We start from the raw sequence: 24,811 nt of genomic DNA, 5'->3' as shown, positions 1-24,811 counted from the left end.
AAACAAAAAAGGCAACCTACTGAATGGGAGGAGATACTTGCAAATGATATATCTATTAAGGGGTCAACTTCTAAAATATACAAAGAACTCCTACAACTCAACATCAAAAAAACCCAAATAATCCAATTAAAAAATGAACAGAGGACCTTAGTCGGACATTTCTCCAAAGAAGACATACAGATGGGCAAAAGATTCATGAAAAGATGGTCGACAACACTAATCATCAGGAAAATGTAAATCAAAACCACAATGACACATCACCTCGCACTTGTCAAAAAGGCTAGTATCAAAAAGACGAGACATAACAAGAGTTGGCAAGGATGTGGAGAAAAAGGAATCCTCATGCACCATTGGTGGGAATGCAAACTGGAGCAACCACTGTAGAAAACAGTATGGAGGTTCCTCAAAAACTTAAAAATAGCATATTACCTATTAATCCTACTTCCGGGTATTTACTAAGAAAATAAAAACACTAATTCAAAAAGATATGTTTACTGCATCATTATTTACAACAGCCAAGATATGGAAGCAACCTAAGTGTCCATCCATAAATGGATACACGTGATATATATTATATATATTACACATACCATATATAGTGTATATATAATGTATATGTGTATATATACATATATATAGATATAGAATATATATACATGCATGTATATGTATATATATATATATATTTAAATTAAGCTTATATCAGGCATAAAAAAGAATGAAGGGGTGCCTGGGAGGCTCAGCTGGTTGAGCATCTAACTTCGACTCAGGTCTTGATCTTGCGGTTTGTGAGTTTGAGCCCCACATCGGGCTCATTGGTATCAGCCTGGAGCCTGCTTTGGCTTCTCTGTCCCCCTTTCTCTGCCCCTCCCCTGCTTGTGCTCTTTCTCTGTATCTCAAAAATAAACCTTAAAAAAAAAAAAAAAAAAAAAAGAAAAAGAATGAAATCTTGCCATTCACAATAACATGGATGGACTTATAGGATATTATGCTAAGTGAAACAGAAAAACATATACCTTATGATTCCACTTACATGTGGAATCTAAAAACTGGAAGAAATAAAAAAATAAAAAAACCATCTAGACTCAAACACAGAGAACAAACTGGTGGCTCTCAGTGGGAAGGGGAGGTGCAAGGATGGGTGAAACACGTGAAGGGGATTAAGAGGTACAGACTTCCAGTTATAAAATAGAGAAGTTAAAGGGATGAAAAGTACAGCATAGGGCATACAAAGTAGAAACTTTGTATGGTGACAGATGGTAACTACACTTATCATGGTGAGCATTCTGTAATGTATACAATTGCTGAATCACCATGTTGTACACATGAAACTAATGTCAATTATATTTCAGTAAAAACAGCATTCAACCTAACACTTCCTACTGTTTTACAGATTAAAAGGCTACTTTTACTTTATTTTATTTACTTTTATTTTATTCAATATTAAAATGCTAAATTTTGTTTATTACAGATCTATTTAATATCTACTCATTGGCTAAGATCAACTAGAAACTTTCAAGTTTAAAATGCACAAATAAAGCTGCATTAAGACAAAATCACAGAATTTTTCTATCAGGTAAAATTACGTGATAGCATGTAATTACTTTTTAAACAGATCTAAATTACTTTGTCAGATTTAATGTCTAAAATGAAATTCATACCTTTAATCTTAAAAACAGAATGACCTAGAACAAATCATTTTGTTCTATAGGTCAACAATCTATAGGTCAAATGAACCAAATTGAAGCTACTCAAAAGTGACAATTATACATCACAAATGTGAGTTCAATTTAATTAGTGCCAATAGTCTAAGAATTAAACTAAAAGTTAAATATACAGAAACTACCTACACTCAAAGTGCTGTGAATCTAACAGGGATTACAGTAACAATGCAGTACATTATGATACATGGAATACAAGTATATGTGTTAAGGTATAGAATGGTACTGAGGAAGAAGTATTCAAGTTTACAAGGAGAAGGGGAAGAATCAATATGAATAATGAGCAGGGTTTTGAAGAATGAAAAACTATTCACAAGGTATCCCTTCCCAGAAAAGGGCATTCTATACAGATAAAGGAATATACCCAACGGCGAAGAGGCATGGCACAACATAGAATAACACGTGAAAAGCAAAAATTTGATACTGCTAAAACATAAAAGGCAGAAGGGACGAGAGACAAATAGAGTTCTGGATATAAGGGACAGAAGTCCTTATCTGGAAAAAGTGGACTTGATGGTCAGTGACATTCACAGTGTGTTCAGATGTACTCTAGTGAAAAGGGATAGCAGTACTTGAAGCAGAGTCAATAGCACTTCCTAGTTTAAGTCAGCCAGAGAAGGTCTGCTTTCCTGTTTTACTTATTGGATTTCTAGACAATACTTCAGATGAAGAAAAGCACTGCTCGTAAGAGAAGCTTGAAAATCATCTTTCCTGGGCTGAGGATGAGGGGTGGGTGGGAAAGGTTTCAAGTGAAAGCTGTCTGATTCACATTTCAGACATGCATAACTGTACTGGGAAAAGTATTAAATAATTAGGAAAAAAGATTTAAAGAATAATCTAATAGCTATTTTTGGTTTGTTTTTAACTACTTTTACCAAGTATAACAGGTTTGAAAACAAAATTCTCTTTCGAACTGGAAATATAAGGGAAAAAAACATAAGTTTGTATCTTGAATCAGTCTTCACAGTAAAGCAATGTCTATGTGTAAAGGGAAAACAAGACAAATGTTGAGCTAATATAGCTATGGTAAAATGAACATAATAAATGGGTGTTATTCCTGAAGATCCACTATGGTTATACATCCTAATAGATAAGATAAAAAAGAAAGTAAGACTTACACAGTTACACACCCCTGTGGATACTTGAGGTAGCCTCTCCTAGCCACACAGTTACAGGCTTCTGAATAGTTAATACATAAGGCTATCTGAGTCAAGCACCACTTGTATTGACAACATGACAAACTTAACGAAGCTAAGAAGTCCTTCTTTGTAACTTTAAAATGATTTCCTTCAACTTACTTCTTTCTCTTGACATGTTTTTTAGGTACTTCTACATACAAGAAATCCTTTGGTTTATGGCCCTATTCTTTTTGCCATGTTTTCAACTGAGTCTTGTGTCACGCTAGGCATACCAGTGAAAGACACTAGAATAAGCATCATTAAACAACTTAGAACTCTGACTCCTGATTGGATTTCTTGATGCAACATAGATTCAATAATGTTGTAATGAAACATGCTGTTTTAGTGCAAAAGACTTCCAACAAATTACTGTGTGCAAAAATGGCTTCACAATTTAGACAGTAATAATTCACTTTAACAGTGATGAGTAAGAAGTCTATACTGTACTGGTCTTCTCTCACCAAACAACTTACAGACTCATCCTCTTCCTCCTCATCTTCATCTGCATGGTGGAAGAAATGTCGATAATTTCCTGAATTTATTTCTGTATCTTCAGGCCCAACAAAGAACCTGGGGGCTTCACTCATTTTTATTTCATTTGATATAGATATAAAGCACTATACTAAAATTGCTTTTAAATAAACCATTCTCTCTCTACTATACAAGGTCTGTTGCAGCTTGTTTTTGCTTTTACAATCACTTGAAATTGTGATGACAGTTAGCTGGCAAATGTTCTTCTGTTCTCAGATATCATTGCTTCATTTGTTGATGAAGTTTAAAAGAGAGAGGCTTAGTGCTTCAGTGAGTCGATGCAACAATCTTTCTACCTAAAATACAATGAAAAAAATAATTTTGGAGACTGTACTTCAAAAACATTCATGTAAAAGTAAAATGATACTTGTAAAATCATTACCAGTAATTTGATGCATACCTTCAAATACAAAGACATTTTCTTCCATGATATTAAAAAATTAGGCATTGATATTCAATAATCTACATTTTAACAATTCAGCACTGATTCAAAAATAACAAAAAGACAGTAACAGTAACAAAAATACACAGTAAATTCTTTAAGTCCAAAAATATCTAATAAGTGAGAAAATTATTCAAATTATAACAAAATTCCATTAAAAGCTGAATTCCTTTGCAACACAGTTCAGTAATATCTGAATAGATCAGATCAATATCTGGGGGAAAAAAACCCCAGATAAAATGCAATGTAAATTTAAAACCCATTGACAACTATAAATCAATTTGAAAACTCATTAAATCAATTTTTAAAAGGTTTTAACTTGAAAGTTCAACTTGCAAACGAGGCTTTTTTTAATTTTTATCTTTTTTAGGGAACAAAACCTTTCTGCATTCTAGTCTCAAAAAATATCAATAAAACGAGAGTAAAGAAAATATTTCATTTTAACAGCAGCTTTTGAAGTTTTAGAAGTCAAAAATTCTTTGGCTGAACTAATAAAAATCTATGGATTCTCTCCTCAAAAAAAAAAAATGTACAAGTGTAACAAATTCTGCAAAAATTTTATGTGATTGACACCCAAGCTTTCCACATAAACAGATGTCTATCAACATCAGTTCAAGAAATCTCATGTAACAGTGACATCTCAAAATATTCTTTACCAAAGTTGTTTACATGTACTTGTTTCTTGGTCACATTAAAACTAATTACTTACCAAGATGAAACTATATATCAAATAATTCATTGGATTACTGGTAATATAATAAATTATTTGATCAAATATTCTTAAGAGTTGGGAGTGTATGTTAGATAAAAAACTGTAAGGTGTAACTCCAAAACTCTTATTTCTAAAGATGTAATTCTAGTTTAATTGGTGGCTCCCTATTAAATACTGAAACCCTAGTGTACCTAGGCAGGCTTCATTGTATCCAATTTTCAAATTAAAATTGCATGGTGTTATGAAATTTAAAACAGTTTGTGATTAAAAAAGGTAGAAATACTTGTTCAAAAGACAAAAGCTACTCAACTCCGATTTATAAATTGGAAAGTACATTGCTACTAAAGTATCGACACTCGAGGAAGTGGTTCTCAAACTTCATCATACATCAGAATCACCAGGAGGGCTTGTTAAAATACTAAAGTCTCAAAGTGGGAGCCAATACTCTGCATTTTTAAAATTCCATGGTGATGCTGATGCTGCTGGACTGGTAATCACACTTTGAGAACCACTGCTCTAAGAGCGCCTGGATGGCTTAGTCTAATAAGTGTCAGATTCTAGATTTCAGCTCAGGTCATGATCTCACGACCCCAAGGAGGGATTCTCTTTCTCCCTCTCTCTCTGCCCCCTCCCCTGCTCAGGTTCCCACTTGCTCGTGCTCTCTCAAAAGAAATCAACTTTTTTAAAAAGGAGAGAGAACCATTGTTCTAGACTTTGACAAAAGTGGGTTAGAAAGCTTTTTCTAATAGTTGTTCAGATCCGTATCCTTAACTAAGTTACTGAAACTCTCTAGCCACCATCTGTAAACTGTGATAAATTTAATAAATTATTTTGAAAACTAAATGCCAAAGCAGCAATTTAGCACAGGGTAAACATTTAGTAAATGTGAGGTGTTTCTTTTATTGGCTTTTATAATTAAAAAAGAGATTCCTGATCTAACTTAACTGGCACAGAACAAAGACAAACAATTTAGTTTAGAATGTACCTATTTACTGCCCTTGCAATGAAGCCACAGAAACTCCTCTTTGCCACTGCTTCTGCTGGAGACCTCATTACGTTTTCTAGTCTTACCACACTGCTTCAGACTGTCATGAACACTACTGCCTGGAATAAATACTCATCTTCTCCCCAAATTTAAGCTACTTAATCCTTAAAATGACAACTTGGATCATCCATCAGTCCTATGTAGTGTACAGAAGTCCGTCTTTCTTGAGGACCCTCAGCTCTTACTGCTCAGTCTAAATAGACACATGACCAATTTTCCTGAAACCCCAAAAGCATTTTCCGGATGGAAACACTGCTGTGAATGGTGACAATGCTGCTGTCAACGCTAAGTGTAATATCCTCACAACTACCATGAAAGTCATAGGAGTTTAAAACCCAAAATGGCAAGATTTGACTGGACAACTCTGAACCTTCTGCACGTCAGTTTAATCACTCGCTTTAAAAAACCCACGCTACCGTCAGTATTTTGGTTTCTAAACTATTTACTTCTGCATCAGAACAAGGAAGCTCCATGAGGACAGAGATCATTTCGTCAGACATAAATAGGCACACTGAACTTGTTTTTAATGAATACTTTCAACCACTTAAAATGTTAGTGAAGTAACTGGAAGCAACGAAGCACAATGGTAAGACAATAGTAACAGTCAATAATACAGATTTTGGAACCTGAAAAATCTGGTTTCTAACAGAGGTTCAAACGTTTACTAATAGCAAAAGTTTATTAGGACGAGTTAAGTGACCTCTCCAAGCCTCAGTACCTACCTCTGGAAAATGAGACGAATAATCTAACATACATCATGGAATTGTTGAGAAGTACATGAGAACATATGTAAATCACCTGGCACACATAAGAACTCAGTCAATGGCGGCTATCTTTAATATTTAATCTGCCTGAAACAAAAACTGTATTTTTCATTGAAGAATTTTCAAAAGCAAAACAATACCCTATCCCAGCGTCGGGCAAGGATGCTAGGTGCTAAAGCCAGCCATGCTTCCTACTTCCCCAGCTAAGCCTTCCAGCACACTAGATCAAGACAAGTATCACCCATAAGAATTCAAAGGTCGCAAACTGCCAGAAGTCGTCCATAAACTAGTAAATGTGATACAATGGTCGCCACCCTCGTTCCTTCTCCCTCCAAGCGCGCGAGGTGCAACAATCAAACTCATTAGGTGAGGGAGAGACCTGCAGCCTCCGTTTTTATTCTGGAAAGCTGCAACGCAAGGGCCTTTTTGTTCTCTTGAAGTGGGGGTGCAGGGGGCGAGAAAAGGGGCAAAGACTGAAAACAAAAACAGCGATCTCGACCCACAGCAGTCCCCAAACTCGAGGCTGCCTACTTTGGTGGAGCGAGCCCACAGGCTAGAGTACCAGCTTAGGCGCTCGGCAGTTCCCTTCTGGCTGGGCTGAAATCTCGTGTATCTCAAACCCAAGAAATAAAAAAGGGACGCAATAGAAGAGAAGAAATCCAGACGCGAAAAGCGCCTCAGGGCTGTAGTGTCACTCCTTCCTCGCCCACGCTGCCTTTTGCTCTGGCACACGCCCCTGGGAAGAGCGCGTGTCTGGGCTCCGCAACGCGCAGGAGACAAAGCAACTGCCCAGCAGCGGCCTCGGTGACCGGGTTCGGCAACTCGGTTCTCCTCCGGTCCCGGAATCCTCACCTGCCACCGCTGCAGTAGCCACGCGAGCTGCAGGAAATAGCCAAGCCCACTCGGGCTTCGGTTTCCCCTTTAATGCCGGAGACAGGAGTGAGGTGTTCGTCAAAAGACTACAGCTGTTAGGTAGGACGTCGGTCTCCTCTCTACAGTAGCAGATGAAGGGCCACGCAGAGGTTCTGCAAAGCACTACACCACCTCCCTTATCTCGGTCGCGCCTCTCCCCGCCCGCCTCGGGTCTCACCAAGAAATCTCACCGGGCGGAACGATTTCCGGCAATTGCCAAACAGCCCGCACGGCCCTCATAAGCACACACCTCTTAAAGACACCGGTAGTTCCGCTTCCGGCAGCACCAGATAAGTCGCGAGAGGAAGCTTAAATCCTGTCGTTTGCTTTTAGGACCACTTTCGGTGAGTGGTCGTCCCGGTATGCTTTGTTATGTCTGATGATTTTTAAAGTGAGGCATCACCTGACAGTAATTTCAAAACCATTTCTATCGACTAGTTTAAGAAAGGGTTTAATTGACTGTGGAGATTGCGCAGGCGCTCTTGGGGCGAGAGGGCCTTGCTTGGGCGTTACGGCGTCCCGCGGCCGCTGAGTGGAAAAGGGGCGAGTTTTGTTGTCAGGCGTGGGGAGGTGCCTAGTCTGTGTAACCGAGTTTTACTTGATGGTCTTCCTGCTTTTGTTAAATTTAGCTGGACCTTGCCCTGAAGAATTGATTAACGAGCCATTAAGCCTCCCTGGAAATGCTCTCTAATAGTTAAAATAGCGTCCGAGAGTCAGAGCAGGTTCAAAAATTGACCGTGGCAGTTGGCTGACATGAACGAAGTCTCCCTACTTACTTTATCATAGTTGCCATTTAATCTGAAATATTCGCCTTTCGCACCAAATTACAATCTCCTGTGGCGGGGAGAGACGCGAATTCAAGGGACAATCTTGTCCCGTAGTTCTAAAGGCAAAGTACACACTTTTTTTCTGTGGACTTTTCCTTTAAATGAGCTTTTCTGAACTAAAGTGGAGAAATAATTTTCAAAATGGAAATTCACTTATCACATGTGGCTTCATGTGTATGCATATAGGGATGAAGGCATTTTTTTGTTAAAACCAATTTATAGGTTGAATCAGATTAGAAGTGCCTGGTGTAATTAGATTTCCCAGTCTTTAACATTACATAAAATTATGCTTTTCCTTTTGTCAGAGATTAAAGTAGACCAACGCAGAAGTAAAAATAATGATCACAAGTTCACATGTTCATTGAAATGTTACAGATTTTAAGTTTTTAAGGTGGAACACATGCATTTAACAACTTTTTGGAGGCTTAAATTGGTAGCCTTGATGGGTTTTGTCCAATCCTAATTTTATTTAAAGTGATACTTAACCACTTCATTTTATTGCACACAAAATAAAATGATTAAAGGAATTAAGTAATAAGTATTTACACAGGTACTTACTGATTTTATTTGACGTTGTATTAGGGACATAGTGTTAAAGCTCAACCAAGTTTGATCCTGACAGTTCCTCCTGCAAAATTAGAAGTTGTAGTCAGCCACCTTCACCTCCTTTTCTCATTCCTACTTTTTTTAATACACAAATTCTTAAAAATAAGAACATATTTAAAGAAGTCCTAAACTTCATTTTTATAACTTAAACCACTTAATTCTATCCTGTAAACGATACCTTCATTCAGCATTTGGGTATAGGAAGATATTTAGGTTTGTTCTAATATTACAGTTTAAAGCCATTTTCTTTATATTCACTACTCAATTGGATGGTTTTTAGGGATCATATGGTGAGTGTACTTTGACAAGAAAAAACTACTGGTTCTTTGAGTTACTCTTGTGTATAAATGCCAATTTAAAAAAAAAATTTTTTTTTAATGTTTATTTATTTTTGACACAGAGAGAGAGAGACAGAGCCTGAGCAGGGGAGGGGCAGAGTGAGAGAGGGACACAGAATCTGAAGCCGGCTCCAGGCTCTGAGCTGCCAGCACAGAGCCTGACGCAGGGCTCGAACTCACAAACTGTGAGATCATGACCTGAGCCGAAGTCGGCCGCTTAACCGACTGAGCCACCCAGGCGCCCCTATAAATGCCAAATATTAACAGCAAACTAACCTAACTTACACGATTTTCCTTTCTGTGAACTGATTTTTCTTAAGTATTTAAGCTTGTGAACCCCATTAGACTGTAAACTCATTATAATGTATTAAATAACTCTTGAGTCTTCTGGGTTTTGATGTTAGCATTACAACAAACAAACATTGCCATAAAACATTAATCACCATAAGTGAAGAGACAAGATTTTCAATCTTTTTACTTGTAAGGAAAGCTTTTGAGAAAACAAAGTGTTCTTTACTACTTTGAACAGCTTGATGTGGCTGATAATAGTGAAATGTTTTAACAGTAATTGTATATTGCTTGACTATTTGCAAAGGACTTTCCAAGTCTTTTCAATCTCATTGATCCTGATATTTATGAAGAAGGAGGGATAAGTATTATTTTCTTTTTTCATATGTGGATACTGAGACTTAGGTACTTAGGTAGCTCTTACACTAGAAATTCTGACCCCTAAAAGTCTTGACTTCTTTGACACACCCTTCTTGGAGTGCGATAGATATGCAAGTGAAGTATTGTTTTCCTAAGTGAAATAACAATTATCTTTGGAACATGTGCCCTTTTCTTTTTTCTTTTTTTTTTTTTTCTAATTCAGTGCTATCTTTCCTATGAGGAAGAGCAAATAATTCTTTATTCATTTACAAATAGTTGAATGTCCATTGTGTCCCAAACCATGTGAAATGATTAAAAATTAATATCGCTTTCTCATATATAACCTGAATTATTAATTAAAAAGTATTTTATAAGTTTTCTAGCAGAGGCCTGGGCCAAGAATTATTAAATCTGAGGACAATAATTCAGTTATTAGTGTAGCAGGGGAAAAAAAGCCAACGGGAAATTTGAAGCAACATAGAACAGGCTGCAAATGCCTAGTGCTTGCACTTACTGTGTTGCTTTGTACAAATTGGATAATGTCTGTGAACCTCTATTTTCTTATCTATGAAGTAGATATACAACTAGTACCTACTTGACAGGATGTTGAGAGGATCATCACAGTAAAGCACTGTATAAATGTTTGCAATTTTTAAAAATTGCTTTTGCAGTTATTTAGAGAATTCTCCTTTAAAAAAAAAATTGTTCCCTGTTCCTGTAGTTCCTATAGTTTTGGCTTTTCTGGATATTGTATAAAACAGTAGCATATAGTGTGTAGCCTTTTGTGTCTCACTTTTTTTACTTAGCATAATGATTTTTGAGATTCATCCTTATTATTAAGTAGATTTTCAGTTTGTTCCTTATCGATGTTCCTTATCAATTCCATCATATGGATCTACCATAATTTGTTTACCCATTCATCCACTGATGAACATTTGGTTCATTTTCAGATTTTAGCTGTTAGGAATAAAGCTTCCGGAAACAGTCACATATACATTTTTGTATGAACATATAATTTCTCTATAGTTAAAACTGTTTTCAAACATGTTTACACCATTTTTTATTCTCACCAGCAATGCTCTGTACCCTTTGTAGTGCTTAGTATTGTCAGGTTTTGTTTCTTTTTTGTTGTTTTTTGCCATTTTGATGGATGTGTAGTAGTATCTTAGTTTTTATTTGTATTTTTTTAATTGTCTAATTGTGTTGAACATGTTTTCACCTGTTTACTTGCAAGTCATCTTTAATGAAATGTCTGTTCAATCTTTTGCCCATTTTTTAGTTGGATTGATCATTACCTTACTGAGATTTGAGAGTTCTTTTCAAATTCTGGACATAAGTTCTTTATTATATATATGTACTACAAATATTTTCTCTCAGCTGAGATTGCTGTTTTCGTAAAATTTAAATTATTTCTTTTATGGATGGTTCTTTTTATTTGCTCTCTGGAAATCATAGCTAATGTAAGCTCACCAAGATTTTCTTTTTTGTTGACTTCTAGCAGTTCTGTAGTTTTAGGTTTTACATTTAGGTCTATGACCCATTGGGATTGCTTTTTACACATGGTGCAAGTTATGAATTGAGGTTCATCTTTTTTCATATGGGTGCTTAGTTGTTCTAGCATCATTTGTTGTAAATATTATCCTTTCTCTATTGAATTTCTTGGCATCTTTGTCAGAAATTAATTTACCATTTCTTTGTGGTTGTTTCTGGACACTATTCTGTTCCATAGATCTTTGGCTATCGTTTTCCAATACCACAGTCTTGATTACTATAGATTAAAGGAAGTCTTGAAACCAGGTAATGTGAAATTCTTCAACTATATCCGTGTTTTTTGAACTTGTTTTAACTATTCTAAGTCTTTTGGTTTTTGAACTTGTTTTAACTATTCTAAGTCTTTTTGGTTTTCTATTTAACTTTAGAATCAGCCTGTCAGTTTGTACAAAAGAGCTGGCTGGGTTTCTGATTGTGTTGCATTGATTTTGTAGATCACTTTGAGGAGAACTGACATCTTAGGAAGTTTACCCAGCTTTTTCTCATTATTAGGATGGGAAGGGCTCTTGTTCCAGCATTCTAGATTCTAAGACAGAAGCTTCTGTGGGGATTTTTTAATGCTATTTCAGAAAGGAATAATGTATTTCCATTGTTGAATATTATAATTTACCAATTTCTATCTAAATTAACCACCTGAAGTTATTTTCCTTATCTGGAAAGTGTGAGATTGAATCATAATCTCTGGCCTTCCTTTTAGTGGTAACCTACTGTGTTCTACAGTCAAAGATCTAATTTTTACATTTGCCATGTGGTATATTTAATTTTTCAAAAATTTATTCATATTTCCTTACTTCTTGAAAATTAAATTTACTTTTAGTATCCTTTTCTATATTTGTGTGATACCAGAGAATAGAAATATGAAATATAGTAAGCCTTCTGTTAATAAAATTGGTCTTTCACATTAGAAAGCCTTATTTCAATGAACTTTTTTTTCTGGAAGCTAGAAACACGTATCACCAAGAAAGGTGTATGTTTTAAAAGTGTAAAAATTAACTTTGAAAGAGAAAATGAAATAAGAAATCTTATTCTTCTATGAAATTAGCTCTTGCTTTTTTTTTTCTTTATTTGGAAAGTGCTTAGAGAACAGAAATAAGAGATTGACCTAATAGGTGCTTTCTGTCATATACTTATAGAACTTAGTATTAACATTGATATCTGCCAGGTTTCTTTGGTTCCAGTTAAACATTTGACAAAAACTTTCAGTCTGTACCTCTGATGAACCTATAATTAAAAAAAAATTTTTTTTAATGTCTATTTTTGAGAGAGACAGAGACAGAATGCGAGTGGGTTAGGAGCAGAGAGAGAGGGAGACACAGAATCCGAAGCAGGCTCCAGGCTCTGAGCTGTCAGCACAGAGCCTGACTTGGGGCTCCAACTCACAAGCTGGGAGACCATGACCTGAGTCGAAGTTGGACACTACTGACTGAGCCACCCAGGCGCCCATGAACCTATAATTAATAAATATCAGTGTTCTGGGGTACCTGGGTGACTCAGTCAGTTAAGCGTCTGACTTCAGCTCAGGTCATGATATTACTGTTTGTGAGTTCAAGCCCCGTGTCGGGCTCTGTGCTGACAGCTCAGATCCTGGAGCCTGCTTTGGATTCTGTTGTCTCCCACTCTCTCAGCGCCTCCCCTACTCATGCTCTGTTTCTCTCTCTCTCTCTCTCTCTCAAATAAGTAAACATTTAAAAAAGAAAAAAAAGAACTCACACAACAACCGAAATATATATATATATATATATATATATATATATATATATATATATATAAAATCAGTGTTCTCAGTCTACAGCCTTTCCTTAACATCTAGATATTTAACTCAATAAATCTAGTTTGTATTTACTTGTTAAATGCTTTAACTCGCGGTTCTCAAATTGTGTGCCAAAGCTTTCCTGGACATCATAGTTAATTGACAGGATGCCATGGAATATTTTAAGCTTTCAAAGAAGCACAGCTGTACTCAACATCTATCAGATCTCTTGTGGACTACTAGTCTGAGGTAGTTCACAGTTTCAACATATGGTCACACTACATTGCTTTCTTGATATCTTCGCAAAACTGGTTTTTTAGATGGTTGCTGTGGTAATAAAGCAAATACTGCATGAAAATCAATGTGGAAGAGGAAATGAGGCCAGCAGGGTCTAATCTGATTGCAAGCTTTGAGAATTTGTACACTGACTAGCAGGTACATGCATGCCATTATAAGTAATTGTAATTATGTAAGAATAAAATAAAAAGATTATTTTATTCTGCTTATATGTATTTTTCAAGTGGTTTCTCAGTTTTTAGGGCTTAAAGTTCTTTATATATGCTGAGTATGAGTCCTTTGTTAGATATATATATTAAAAATATCTTCTCCCAGTCTGTGGATTAACTTTCCTTTCCTCTTGAACAGGCTTTGATTTTGATGAAGTGCAATTTGTTACAATTTTTTTCTTTTAAGAATAGTGATTTTTGTGTCCTGTTTAAGCAGTCTTTACATATCCCAAGGTTTTGAAGATCTTCCTATATTTTCTCCAGAAACTTTATAACTTACCTTTCATATTTAGGTTTGTGACTTATCTGGAATTAAGTTTGTGGAAGATGTAAGTAGTTAAGATTCATTCCCCCCCCCCCTTACATATAGCAGATATTTCCAGCATCATTTATTGAAAAGGCTTTCTCTTCCCCCCTTTGTATTTATTTATGCCTTTGTTGTACATTGATTGTATACATGTGGATCTAATTCTAGACTCCTTGTTCTGTTCCAGTGACGTATTTGTCCATCCTTATGCCAATACTTCACTGTTGTATTAACTATAGTTTCATAGTAAGTCTTAAAACCTGATCCATTCATTTTTGATATTTTTTAGAAACTGTAATAAGTTACATTTGTTTGATTTTGGGATATAGCTGTTATAAAATGAAAAATGCATATACTTAGTATTTAGTTGAAAGTGAATAAACTTAGAACAAACTGTTTTATAATACATTACAGAGATAATTAACTTGTTTTTTAGGTTATGAGAGGACAGAATTAGCTTTCCAGAAACTTTGCTTTCAAAAATGGCTTATAGTTCATGCTAACCCAAGATTAAAAGATGTTATAAATGTACTGATATCTTCAGTGGAAGTTATGAAAAGATCAGAAACATAGTTATTGAATGTGGAAAGTGATATATCATAGGGGAAGACACTTAATAGGCTATTTAAGCCATGGGTTCCTAGGCACACTCTATTCTTTTTTGTTCTAACATTCTCTCTGCAGTAGCATTCTCTTGTAGCCTCCTCCCTAGATTTTCTAGTGGTCAGTAAACATCCGTATTATTTTTAGAAATAAAAACTTTATGTATTTGTATCAGAGCCCTGGTAGGAAATAGAAGATACATTTTACTGGGAATTTGAAGAAAATTTAACGAAGCTCCTCTATAAAGACATAAGAACAGGGTACGGGAAATCAACATGGAACCTGGAGATTAGTAACAGCAGGAAATAAGGATGGCATAGTACCTCTGAATTAACAAGAAGAAATGATGTTATAGACTTCTAATGAGAACTAGAGACATGGAGGATGGGCTACTCAACAGGAGCTGTAGTTATAGAAGGTTGCAGCCCAAACCAAGGAAGGACCTGTGAAACGAATATCCTGACTTCTTCTCCATTCTGATTTGCCTGCTGGTACCTCCCATTGGACAAGTCTAATCAGAAAACTATAAATGTAGTCTATAAGGGTCAGTCTCTTTGGGCACAGTAGCAGGGAAAGAAAGGCCAAAAATTGATCTGGATTGATGAGAGTGGTGGCACACCCAATACTCTGCACAGAATAATTCCTTTTAGCTGAAAATATGAAAGACAAGGTCTTTTTTTTTCTTTTGAATTTAGTGATTTTCCATATAATTTATGGTCTAAAATAGACACATTTTATTTTGTTTTAATTTTGCCAGTGCACCCAGAGTTTTCTTTATAACATAAAGTATGTACAGGACCAAAAATCATTTCTCTTCAAGAAAAAGCAGCTTAGATGCAGTTCAGAAGAGCATATGATGAGATCTAGCATAGCTAAATATCTTCTTTTTCATTTATCATTTGAACATTTCCAAAATCTCATAAATTATTTGGATAGGCTTTGTTTTTGCATTTCCCAATGACCATAAATATATTTAGGAATAATATAAAACTATTTCTGCCTTTTATAACCTATCATGTATTTAAAAGTCACATAACAACCATCTTAAATAAGTGACATTTCAATTGATGGTAGTGAGAGACTTGAAGCAAAACTTTTAGAAGTGTACTTGTTTATTTTCTTTTTTCCCATCATGTGGAAAATTTTCAGCGTTTATTCTCACATGGAAAGAGACAAGATAATGTGTCATGATGTATCTCAAAAATAGCTTTTGAATATTTTAGTTCATATACGTCACACAGTTCCTTTTCTGTACTATAATTATCTCCGTCACAGATAATATCCCGGGAATGTTCAATTCATATGTAAGCAGAAATATGACAGCAGCCTGCACTGAAATAGCAACTGCACAAGCTTATCATTTAAGTTATATCTTTAAATATCTTTTACCTAGGTTCATGATGGTCCGTAGTGGAAAAAATGGTGACCTTCATCTTAAGCAGATTGCATATTATAAACGAACTGGTGAATATCATCCAACTACGCTACCAAGTGAGAGGAGTGGCATAAGAAGAGCAGCAAAAAAATTTATCTTCAGAGGTAACATTAATGCCCTACATCTTAAGTAAAAAGTTAATATAGATGCTTTTCCATGTGTGTTCTCTTTGGAGTCCTGAGAATTTCTGCAGTAACTGGTTGTTGCTTAACAGTTACCAGTGTAATTGATGATGCCACTCACTCAAAAGCAAAATAAAAATGACACTGAAGCTAACTGAATGCCAGCAAGCATGAAAAGGCCATTTTAAATCATAGACCGAAAATGATACCATGAAAAATTAAACACTCACCTAAATTAACCTTGCCTGCTTTTGTTCTCAGGTGGTTCCAACTTTAATGACACTTTCTACCACTTATGTCACTATTAATGAAGAGCTTAATTGATGCTAATATGAAAGTGTTGACGTTAACTTTTCTTGCTATATTTATTCCTGTGGTCTCCCCCTGCCATCAGATATTCTCAGGATCACATTCATTTTTGGACACCTAATCCCCCTGAATGGAATGAATATTTGAAAGGCAGTAGAATCTTTATGTTGAAAGATTATGATAATTTTTCTCTTTCTCCTCTTCATAGGGAAGAGAAGTTTTGAGTTGAAATAAGCTGGTAGTCACCAGATAAATGAATGAATGTTGGTGCTATTAATGGGAGTTTTGTCTATAGGTAGAAAATCAGACTTCCTTAAAAGCAGGTCATGAAGACTATAAAATAATAAATAAACACCTCCTCTTATCTCTCTGTGTATAACCCTTCCTATAATTCCTCTACACTTAGTAAGGACACGTTTTACTTTTTGGTAAAGTTAGGATTCATTCATTTATTTATTTAATCATTTATGCAGCAAATGTTTACCAAGTTCCTACTGTGTGCCAATCACATGTTAGGTTGAGGATAATACATTGATGAATAAATTAGATGAGGTTCCTGCTCTTAAGTTGCTTACCTTCTAATTCAAGTAAGGAATGTTCCACTCAGCATATAGTTAATTAAGCACATTAGTAACTTGATGCTGTATTTTGGAGTTTTTTTCCAGTTTGAGTACTCCCATGAAAAGATAATTTTATACTTCTGTGGTTATTACATGTTTTGGTGAGCAAGCTAGCTCCACTGGTATAGTTACAAAATTACAGCAACTGGTGCTCCTCCTATGTATCTAGTAAGTTTAGCAGCTGAAAACCTTTCAGACTGCATGTATTCATTACAAATAAATATGCTATCTTAGAGGGAAAAAAAGAGTAAAAAAAAAAAATGTAACGGCTTGAAGATAAGGCTGTGATTATTTTAAAACTATATTGGTCTCTAAAAATTGCAATTATATCTTTTTGGCATTATTTATTCTAGAAAAAAAGCTGTTTTATGTTGGAAAAGACAGAAAACAAAATCGTTTGGTGATTGTTTCAGAAGAAGAAAAAAAGAAAGTCCTAAGAGAATGCCATGAAAATGACACTGGAGCTCATCATGGCATATCCAGGACCCTTACTCTAGTGGAATCCAGTTATTATTGGACTTCTGTGACCAATGATGTCAAACAGTGGGTATGGCTTATGTATTAAGAATTTCTTAGGGGTACCTGGGTGGCTCAGTCGGTAAGTGTCCGATTCTTGATTTTGGGTCAGGTCATGATATCACAGTTGTGAGATCGAGCCCCACAGTAGGCTCCTCACTGGTGTGGAGCCTGCCTAAGATTCTCTCCTTCTCTCTCTGTCCCTTTCCCACTTGTGCATGCACGAGAATATTTTAAATAATGTCTTTGTAGTAGATATCCAAAATTCTTTATTGCTCCAGATTTATTCTAGATATTACCTCTTATTAAGCACTTTTTGTATGGTAGTTTTTGTACAAAAACATTTAAAAGGAGTTTTACTTCCCATCAAAATTCTCCTTTAAAATCACTAAAGTATAATTTGAACTAAAACATTATTTAAACATTTGAAAAATAGCATATTTAAATAGATTATTTAGAACCAGATTTTCATCATTCAACTCTTGTATAGGCAGAATTCAAATGGGGCTGAAATTCTTTTGACTAAATGATTACCTCTCTGATGGCAATCATGTGATCTTTTCTTGAGAGGAGACTATGTTCATAAGTCAGATCCATTGTATGCTCTCATCTTTTGTGCATATTTCATCTTGATATAGAAAATATCAAATATGGTAGATACCCCAAATCAACTAAAGGTAAAATCAAGTTGCAATAATGAAATTCGTCTGAGTTTTGTAACTTTATGACCTATTAAACCTTCAACTTCTTCTTATAGGAAATTCATCTAGGAATTGTGGTATTCTTACTGGTAGGTCATCTGATTCCTACTGTTTCTAGTGTACTTTATATGATGAATGGTAGGAATTCCTTGGTACGTATATGAGATCCCTTTAATAATTATAATAGTACATTGAAAAGATTGTCATTTCAGGTATACTAACTAAAAATCATTTATGAGTTATCAGTTTGTAGTCTATGCATATATTCTAAGACCTCAGTAATTGTATTTGCCTTTATAACCTGCCACACATTACTTTATTCAGTGAAATATTTGCCAAATCTTTATCATTTGAGAATGGATATGATTTTTGGAAATAATCAGAGGTTATTATGAAAACTAGTATATAAGTTGGAAGAAAAGACTTTTGATTAAAAGTAACTGTAATGCAAAGACAGTTTATAAAATTTTGTTCACAAGTTGGTTTAAAAGAAGTTTCCTAAGTGGAATTCTAGAAATATGTTGAGCAGTGGCAGCATCCATATGTTAATCAATTCTCATCCCACTTACGTAAAAACCTCCATGACAGCATGGGCTTTGCTTTTGGTCTTTCTATTTTCTTGAGACCTCGAGGGATTTCTGGCATCTGTAAGTATTGTTTGAATAAAATTATGTTTTAATAAATATTGTTGGAATGGATTAATGACTACATTTATTAGAATGATAACTTTAAAAGAAAAAATCTTTTGATTATAGAAATTATTGTATATTCAGCTACTGACTTCAAATTTTAACAAATTTGATATAAGAAATTTGAAGATTTATTCATTTAATAAATATATATTGAATATAAACTATTGTTCCATGTGAATAAGACCTGTTAAGGTAGTCCTTGGATTGTAATAACAAGTAATATTTTGCTTATTATTCTAAATAGAAGGTTTTATTCTATTCTGAGAATAGTCTGAAAGTTTCTCTTTCAGAACACAAAGTACCAGTTAACCATTTTAAAGTTCAGATTTATAAGACTGGTATTATGTTGACTATATTAACATCTGTATTTCATTTCTTTTTTTTTTTTTTTACTGTGTGCCTATTTTATAGGTATATGCTTGTCAGCATTGCCAAGTGGCAAAAAATACAGTTATTCTAGCTCCTAAACAGCACTTTCTCAAGGTGGAGAATCCATGGAGTATAGTTACTGTTGATCTGATGGGCCCATTTCATACAAGCATCAGAAGTCACGTGTATGCTATAATCATGACAGATTTGTTCACAAAATGGGTTGTGATTTTGCCTCTCTGTGATGTTTCACCATCAGAAGTTTCTAAAGCTATTATCAATATATTTTTCTTATATGGACCACCACAGAAAATAATAATGGACCAAAGAGAGGAGTTCATTCATGAGGTAAGATAAATAACTTATATCTAAGAGCATATTTTACTTACCTTTCAGTAAGTAATGAAAAGTAACTAATGAAAAGCCTCACCCTAAGTGCATATAGTGCTTAGAGATAATAATAATAACACTGTGAAGCTATTATGAATCACCAGTTTTTCCAGTTATGTTTAAAGTCATGTGATAATCCAGGAGTTTGGAAATTTTACCAAAGGTATCAGTAAATGTTTATAAGCCTCTTTTGTGAGGTTTAATAGCAAAAAACTAAAACTCACAGAAGATTGAGAAAATTTGTTCTTTTTGCTGTGATTTCAGTGGTTTAAATATTACTGAGAGAACATAATGGTGACAAAATGTAATGTTTTCTTTTCCAGAAAATACATAGAAAACACTGCTAAAGTGTTGAAATAATATTAGAATATTACAGTGTGGATGAATACAATGTGTGTGTGTGTATTACACAGTTGGATGAAAATACAGATGTTTTAATAAAATGCACGAACTTTTTGTAAGTCTCTGAAGGAAAGACAATAAACATTGTCAAAGGAAAATCTGCTTCTTTGATTTTAAAGATAGGTCTTAAGGAAAACCAAAATTATAACCATTAATAGAATGTCTTGTTGATGGAAGAAAAAAGGCTCTTGGGGTAAGGATATCAGGATAGCATCCCACAAATGAATTCACTGGATCATTCCTAGACAACTTATTGAAACAAAGTTGTCTGACCCTTTTCCAGAGGTCAGTCATTTAAAGCCATTGATTATAACCTCAGATTGAGGCTATCCCAAATGATACCGATTCTCTGGGATTTCTCTCTTTCTCTGTCTCTTTCTCCCTCTCTCCTTCCTCCCCACCCAATGTGGGGCTCAGACTTAAAACCCTGAAATCAAGAGTCGCATGCTGTACCCACTGAGCCATGTGGGTGCCCCTCTAGGATTTCTTCTAAATTACTTTTGAATTAAAAGGAGGCAGCCTAAATTAGTACATATATTAGCTAGGAACTCTATTAGCTACAAGTAAGAGAATAAGGTGCTATCCTGATATCCTTACCCCAAGTAAGGTACAAGAGAGTACCCCTCTCTTCTCTTGGCTGTCCAAGGTTGGAAGGGTAACTCTGAATGTCATTGGGGACCCATGCTTCTAGTATTATGTTCCATCATCTTTGAGATGTGACTCTCAATCTTATGTTCATGACATGGCTGCCAGAGCCCTTGCCACAAAGTCTGTGTTTCAGACAGAAGAAATGGGTAGGACAACAGACCAAAAAAGCTAGTACCATCTGAGTCTGCCCAGCAACTTCCATTTACAGCTCTTTGGGCCAGAACACTATATCACATGACTACCCTTACCTGCACAGCAGCTTGGGAAATATGATTTTGTTTTTGTTGGTTTTTTTTCCCTAATTTATTAGCTTTACCTTTTTAGTTACTATGATACTTGTCTTCTTACAATTAAGCAACAAGAATATAGTTTTTCAAAAGACAGGTTTATTAATCAAACATTTACCCAGTTAAGAATAATAAAACCTAGTCCGAGGCATAAGGTAGGAAAAGTAAGTTGTTTCACATTTTATAGACTTACTGTTAGAAGTTTTCTAAACTCATTTTGGCTTTTGTTAGGTCCTGCAGATAATAAAATAACCACAACAATAATAGTAACATTACAAGTTATAAAGTACTTAGTAGTTGCCAAGAACTGTTTTAGGTGCTTTACAAACATCTACTCCTATAATGCTCAAGAGTCCTGGGTAGGATTTTCCTCATTCTACAGATGAGGAAAGTGAGTACACAGAAGTTTGGTTACTTGTCAAAGTCACATAGCTATTAACCAGATTATGTGACTTCGTGTTTTTTTGAGAAATTGTTTGCTGAATTAAAATGTTACATGAACTCAGGGTTAGTGTTAAATTCTATTCTTTGATTTCCTTGCTGTATGTGTATGTTTAGCAAGGCACTTAGCCTCCCAAAGCTTCAACTTCTTATCTGTAAAATGGAGTTAATGATAACTTATGATTGTTCTAAGCTAATGTAAAGCATTTAGTGTACTGACCACATAATGACTCAATAAATAGTCATTGCTGTTTTTAATACAATATGTATGCTTTTATATAGAACGGCTACGATCAGTGAAAAAGGCAAGATTCAAATTCTTTTGAAACCTTTCAGTCAGTGGAAGAGTAAAATACAAACTTTATTATTTCTTTAATTTTTTAATTTTTATATTCTCAAATTAGGTAACATACAATGTAGTCTAGGTTTCAGGACTAGGACCCAGCAATTCATCTCTTACATATGACATCCAATGCTCATCCCGAAGAGGGCCCTCCTTAATGCTCATCACCCAGTTAACCCACTCCCTCACCCTCCCACCCCTATCAGCCCTCAGTTTGGTCTCTGTATTTAAAAGTCTCTTATGGTTTGCTTCCCTCTCTGTTTTTATCTTATTTTTCCTTCTCTTTCCCTATGTTCATCTGTTAAATTTCTCAAATTCCACGAATGAAATCCTATGATATCTGCCTTTCTCAACTGACTTACTTCGCTTAGCATGATACTCTCCAGTTCCATCCATGTTGTTGCAAATGGCAAGATTTCATTCTTTCTCATTGCCAAGTAGTATTCCATTGTATGTATATATACCACATCTTCTTTATCCATTCATTAGTTGATGGACATTTGGGCTCTGCATATTTTGGCTATTGTTGATAGTGCTGCTATAAACATTGGGGTGCATGTGGCCCTTTGAATCAGCATAAAATACAAATTTTAAAGTCAACTTTGTTTATATATTTTTCAGATCAATGTTGAACTATGTGGATTGTTTGGCACAAAGCAAATTGTAATTTCTCACGCCTCCCAAGCTGTTTATCGAACTGAAAGTACATCTAGCACAATCAAAGCATTTCTTTGTAAACACTGTGCTGACCACCCAAACAACTGGGATGATCACCTATCAGCCATTTCATTTGCCTTCAATGTAACTCACTTGGTGTGTGTCTTTTTATACTTTTTATAATTCCTCACTTTTGAGTGATGACTGTTTCTTGCTATGTAATTTATTACAAATTGTTGTTTATTTTCGTTAAAATAGGAACCTACTAAAAATACACCATATTTTCAAATGTTTACTCGAAATCCTTATATGCCTGAGACTTCAGATATTCTTCATGAAGTGGATGGTGATGATACAAGTATGTTTGCCAAAATTCTAGGTGCAGTTAAAGAAGCTGATAAATTATCAAAAATGGAGAATAAGACAGCATCAGGACGACAGGTGATTCTATTTAATAGAAAACTCTATAATCTAAAAATCCATAAGGCAATTTAAAAAATTTTGGCATACACGTACATACACACGGAGGTACGCACACATCCATAAGCATATATATAATATACTAAGCCAAATTTTTTTCTGTTAAATTCTGTTTGTCTTGATAAAACAGTATGCTTATTAGCTATAAAATCTTGAGAGACCGGGGCGCCTGGGTGTCTCAGTCGGTTGAGTGTCCAGCTTTGGCTCAGGTCATGATCTCACCATTTGTGAGTTTGAGCCCCGCGTCGGGCTCTGTACTGACAGCCCAGAGCCTGGAGCTTGCTTCAGATTCTGTGTCCCCCTCTCTCTCCGCCCCACCCCTGCTTGTGCTCTGTCTCTCTCTCTGTCTTTCAAAAACGAATAAATGTAAAAAAAAATTTTTTTAAAAATCATGAGAGACAATAATGGGAGAACCTTGTATTTTGGTATCAAGTAGAGCTGAACTCAGATTTCTGGTCTTGTTGCTTTCCAGTTGTTTGATTTGGGCCAATGGCTTAACCAGTCTCAGTTTAACTTCTTTGTGAAGTTAGGGTATTAATGATACTGGTTTTGAAATATTTTAAGATTCAAATGGGATTCATACCCACTTTGTAGTAGTATCTCAGTAAAATAACCATTTTGTTATTATCTGCATTTACCTTCAAGATACTATAGCTCTTTCATTCCTTTGTTCTCTTTTTTATTTTGCTATTGTAGGTGGAGAACAACAATTTTGAGGAACTGAATAAAAGCAAAGTCATTGTTAAAAAGAAACCAAAGCAGTTAAATCCATTTCATCTAAAAGTAGGTCATGAAGTTTTACGACAAAGGAAGAATTGGTGGAAGGATGGTCGTTTCCAGTCTGAATGGGTTGGTCCTTGTGTCATAGACTATATTACCGAAAGTGGATGTGCTGTTCTGAGAGACAACACTGGGACTAGACTTAAAAGACCTATCAAAATGTCCCACCTTAAGCCCTATGTAAGAGAGTCCAGTGAACAAGGTAAACATCTGTCATTTATCTGAATTTTTACTCTTTGAATGAGGAGAGAACTTAAAAATAATATAAGAATCCCCCGACCCTGGCCTAAACTCCTTCTCTTAGTTAGGTTTTCTTTCCCCTTCCCATTTTTATAAAATGTGGTATAGTTTTAGATACCAGGTATTCTGTTTTATTAGAATGTCTCTTCTGAAACTGTCAGGCTTGGAAGAAATTTTATTTTGATTTCTAGTTTACTTTTCACACATTTGCCCCACAGTTCACATAGGAGATGCTGTACCTATTTCACAGAAGGAAGAATTAATACCTTTTCTATTTTTACTTTCACAATATTTTACTTGTCACTTTGTGCCTTGTTTAGCATCAGAAAATATCAACTAAGATAAATAATGCCAGAACCAACCGTACTAACCATAATTCTGTGAGATAAATACACTAGGGAACTTTAAAAAAAAAAGTGATTAATTTGTAATGTTGCACCATAGTCAGGTCATGATGGATGCAAGGAGGGTGCAGAGTAGGGTGTAGTCAGAATGCTTTAAGGTACTGTCAGAAGAGGTGATAGCCTTTTGACAGCAAGGTTATACTTGCCCCCAAATGTGGTTTTGAACAGTCAGGATGATATCCTGATTTCTTTAACTCTTCCGTTCAGAGATTAAGAGATAAGTGACATTTTGCCATGGCTTTCAGATTAAATCCCACTTTCTCCAGCCTATTTTAACTGCTCCCTACAGATTCTCTTGGGTGGATAACTGACAGGGAGTGAATTGGTACCTCATCCAGTTAATTTTGCTTTTCCTATAAAGCAGTATTCTTTGAATATGAATAACAAAGGAAGATAATACAGTACCAGGCTTAAGTGAATATTATAAGAGCAATAATAGACTATTTATGTTTACCCTAGTTTTTTAGGATAAAAAAGGCCTTGGAGGTTGCTCAAGAATAGTTTAGCTTTGCTTCCGATCTGGGTTACAACTCT

The 24,811-nt window shown here is 35.2% G+C and overlaps 2 protein-coding genes across 27 annotated transcripts in view; one reads left to right on the top strand and one right to left on the bottom strand.

The window, feature by feature from the left end:
• Nucleotides 1-7,333, bottom strand: part of PPIP5K2 (diphosphoinositol pentakisphosphate kinase 2) — a 71,624-nt gene extending 64,291 nt beyond the window's left edge. For 12 of the 21 annotated variants that reach the window (XM_049647652.1, XM_049647655.1, XM_049647656.1 and 9 more), the window contains exons 1-2: nucleotides 7,246-7,333; nucleotides 3,361-3,726 (exon numbers count right to left, since the gene is read on the bottom strand). In XM_049647652.1, the coding sequence (XP_049503609.1) occupies nucleotides 3,361-3,486 (126 nt within the window). In that variant the 5' untranslated portion in view covers nucleotides 3,487-3,726; nucleotides 7,246-7,333. Of the gene's footprint in view, nucleotides 1-3,360; nucleotides 3,727-7,245 lie in introns of those variants that run through there. The other 9 variants (XM_049647654.1, XM_049647669.1, XM_049647668.1 and 6 more) reach the window with 2 other exon arrangements.
• A 214-nt stretch (nucleotides 7,334-7,547) lies between these two features.
• The window catches only part of GIN1 (gypsy retrotransposon integrase 1), a 79,348-nt gene continuing 62,084 nt past the window's right edge, over nucleotides 7,548-24,811 (top strand). For 5 of the 6 annotated variants that reach the window (XR_007461331.1, XR_007461333.1, XR_007461332.1 and 2 more), the window contains exons 1-7: nucleotides 7,548-7,649; nucleotides 15,835-15,980; nucleotides 17,281-17,474; nucleotides 19,248-19,553; nucleotides 22,338-22,529; nucleotides 22,632-22,814; nucleotides 23,550-23,835. Coding sequence is in view for 2 of the 6 variants with exons in the window: in XM_049647685.1 (XP_049503642.1) it covers nucleotides 15,839-15,980; nucleotides 17,281-17,474; nucleotides 19,248-19,553; nucleotides 22,338-22,529; nucleotides 22,632-22,814; nucleotides 23,550-23,835 (1,303 nt within the window). In the remaining 4 variants the exon portion in view is untranslated. Of the gene's footprint in view, nucleotides 7,666-15,834; nucleotides 15,981-17,280; nucleotides 17,475-19,247; nucleotides 19,554-22,337; nucleotides 22,530-22,631; nucleotides 22,815-23,549; nucleotides 23,836-24,811 lie in introns of all 6 variants that reach the window. The other variant, XR_007461334.1, reaches the window with a different exon arrangement.

Source organism: Panthera uncia (assembly GCF_023721935.1).
Source record: "Panthera uncia isolate 11264 chromosome A1 unlocalized genomic scaffold, Puncia_PCG_1.0 HiC_scaffold_17, whole genome shotgun sequence".
Classification (NCBI taxonomy): Eukaryota; Metazoa; Chordata; class Mammalia; order Carnivora; family Felidae; genus Panthera; species Panthera uncia.
The sequence above is the reverse complement of the archived record's forward strand: the minus strand, read 5'-3'. Positions and strand labels throughout refer to the sequence as shown.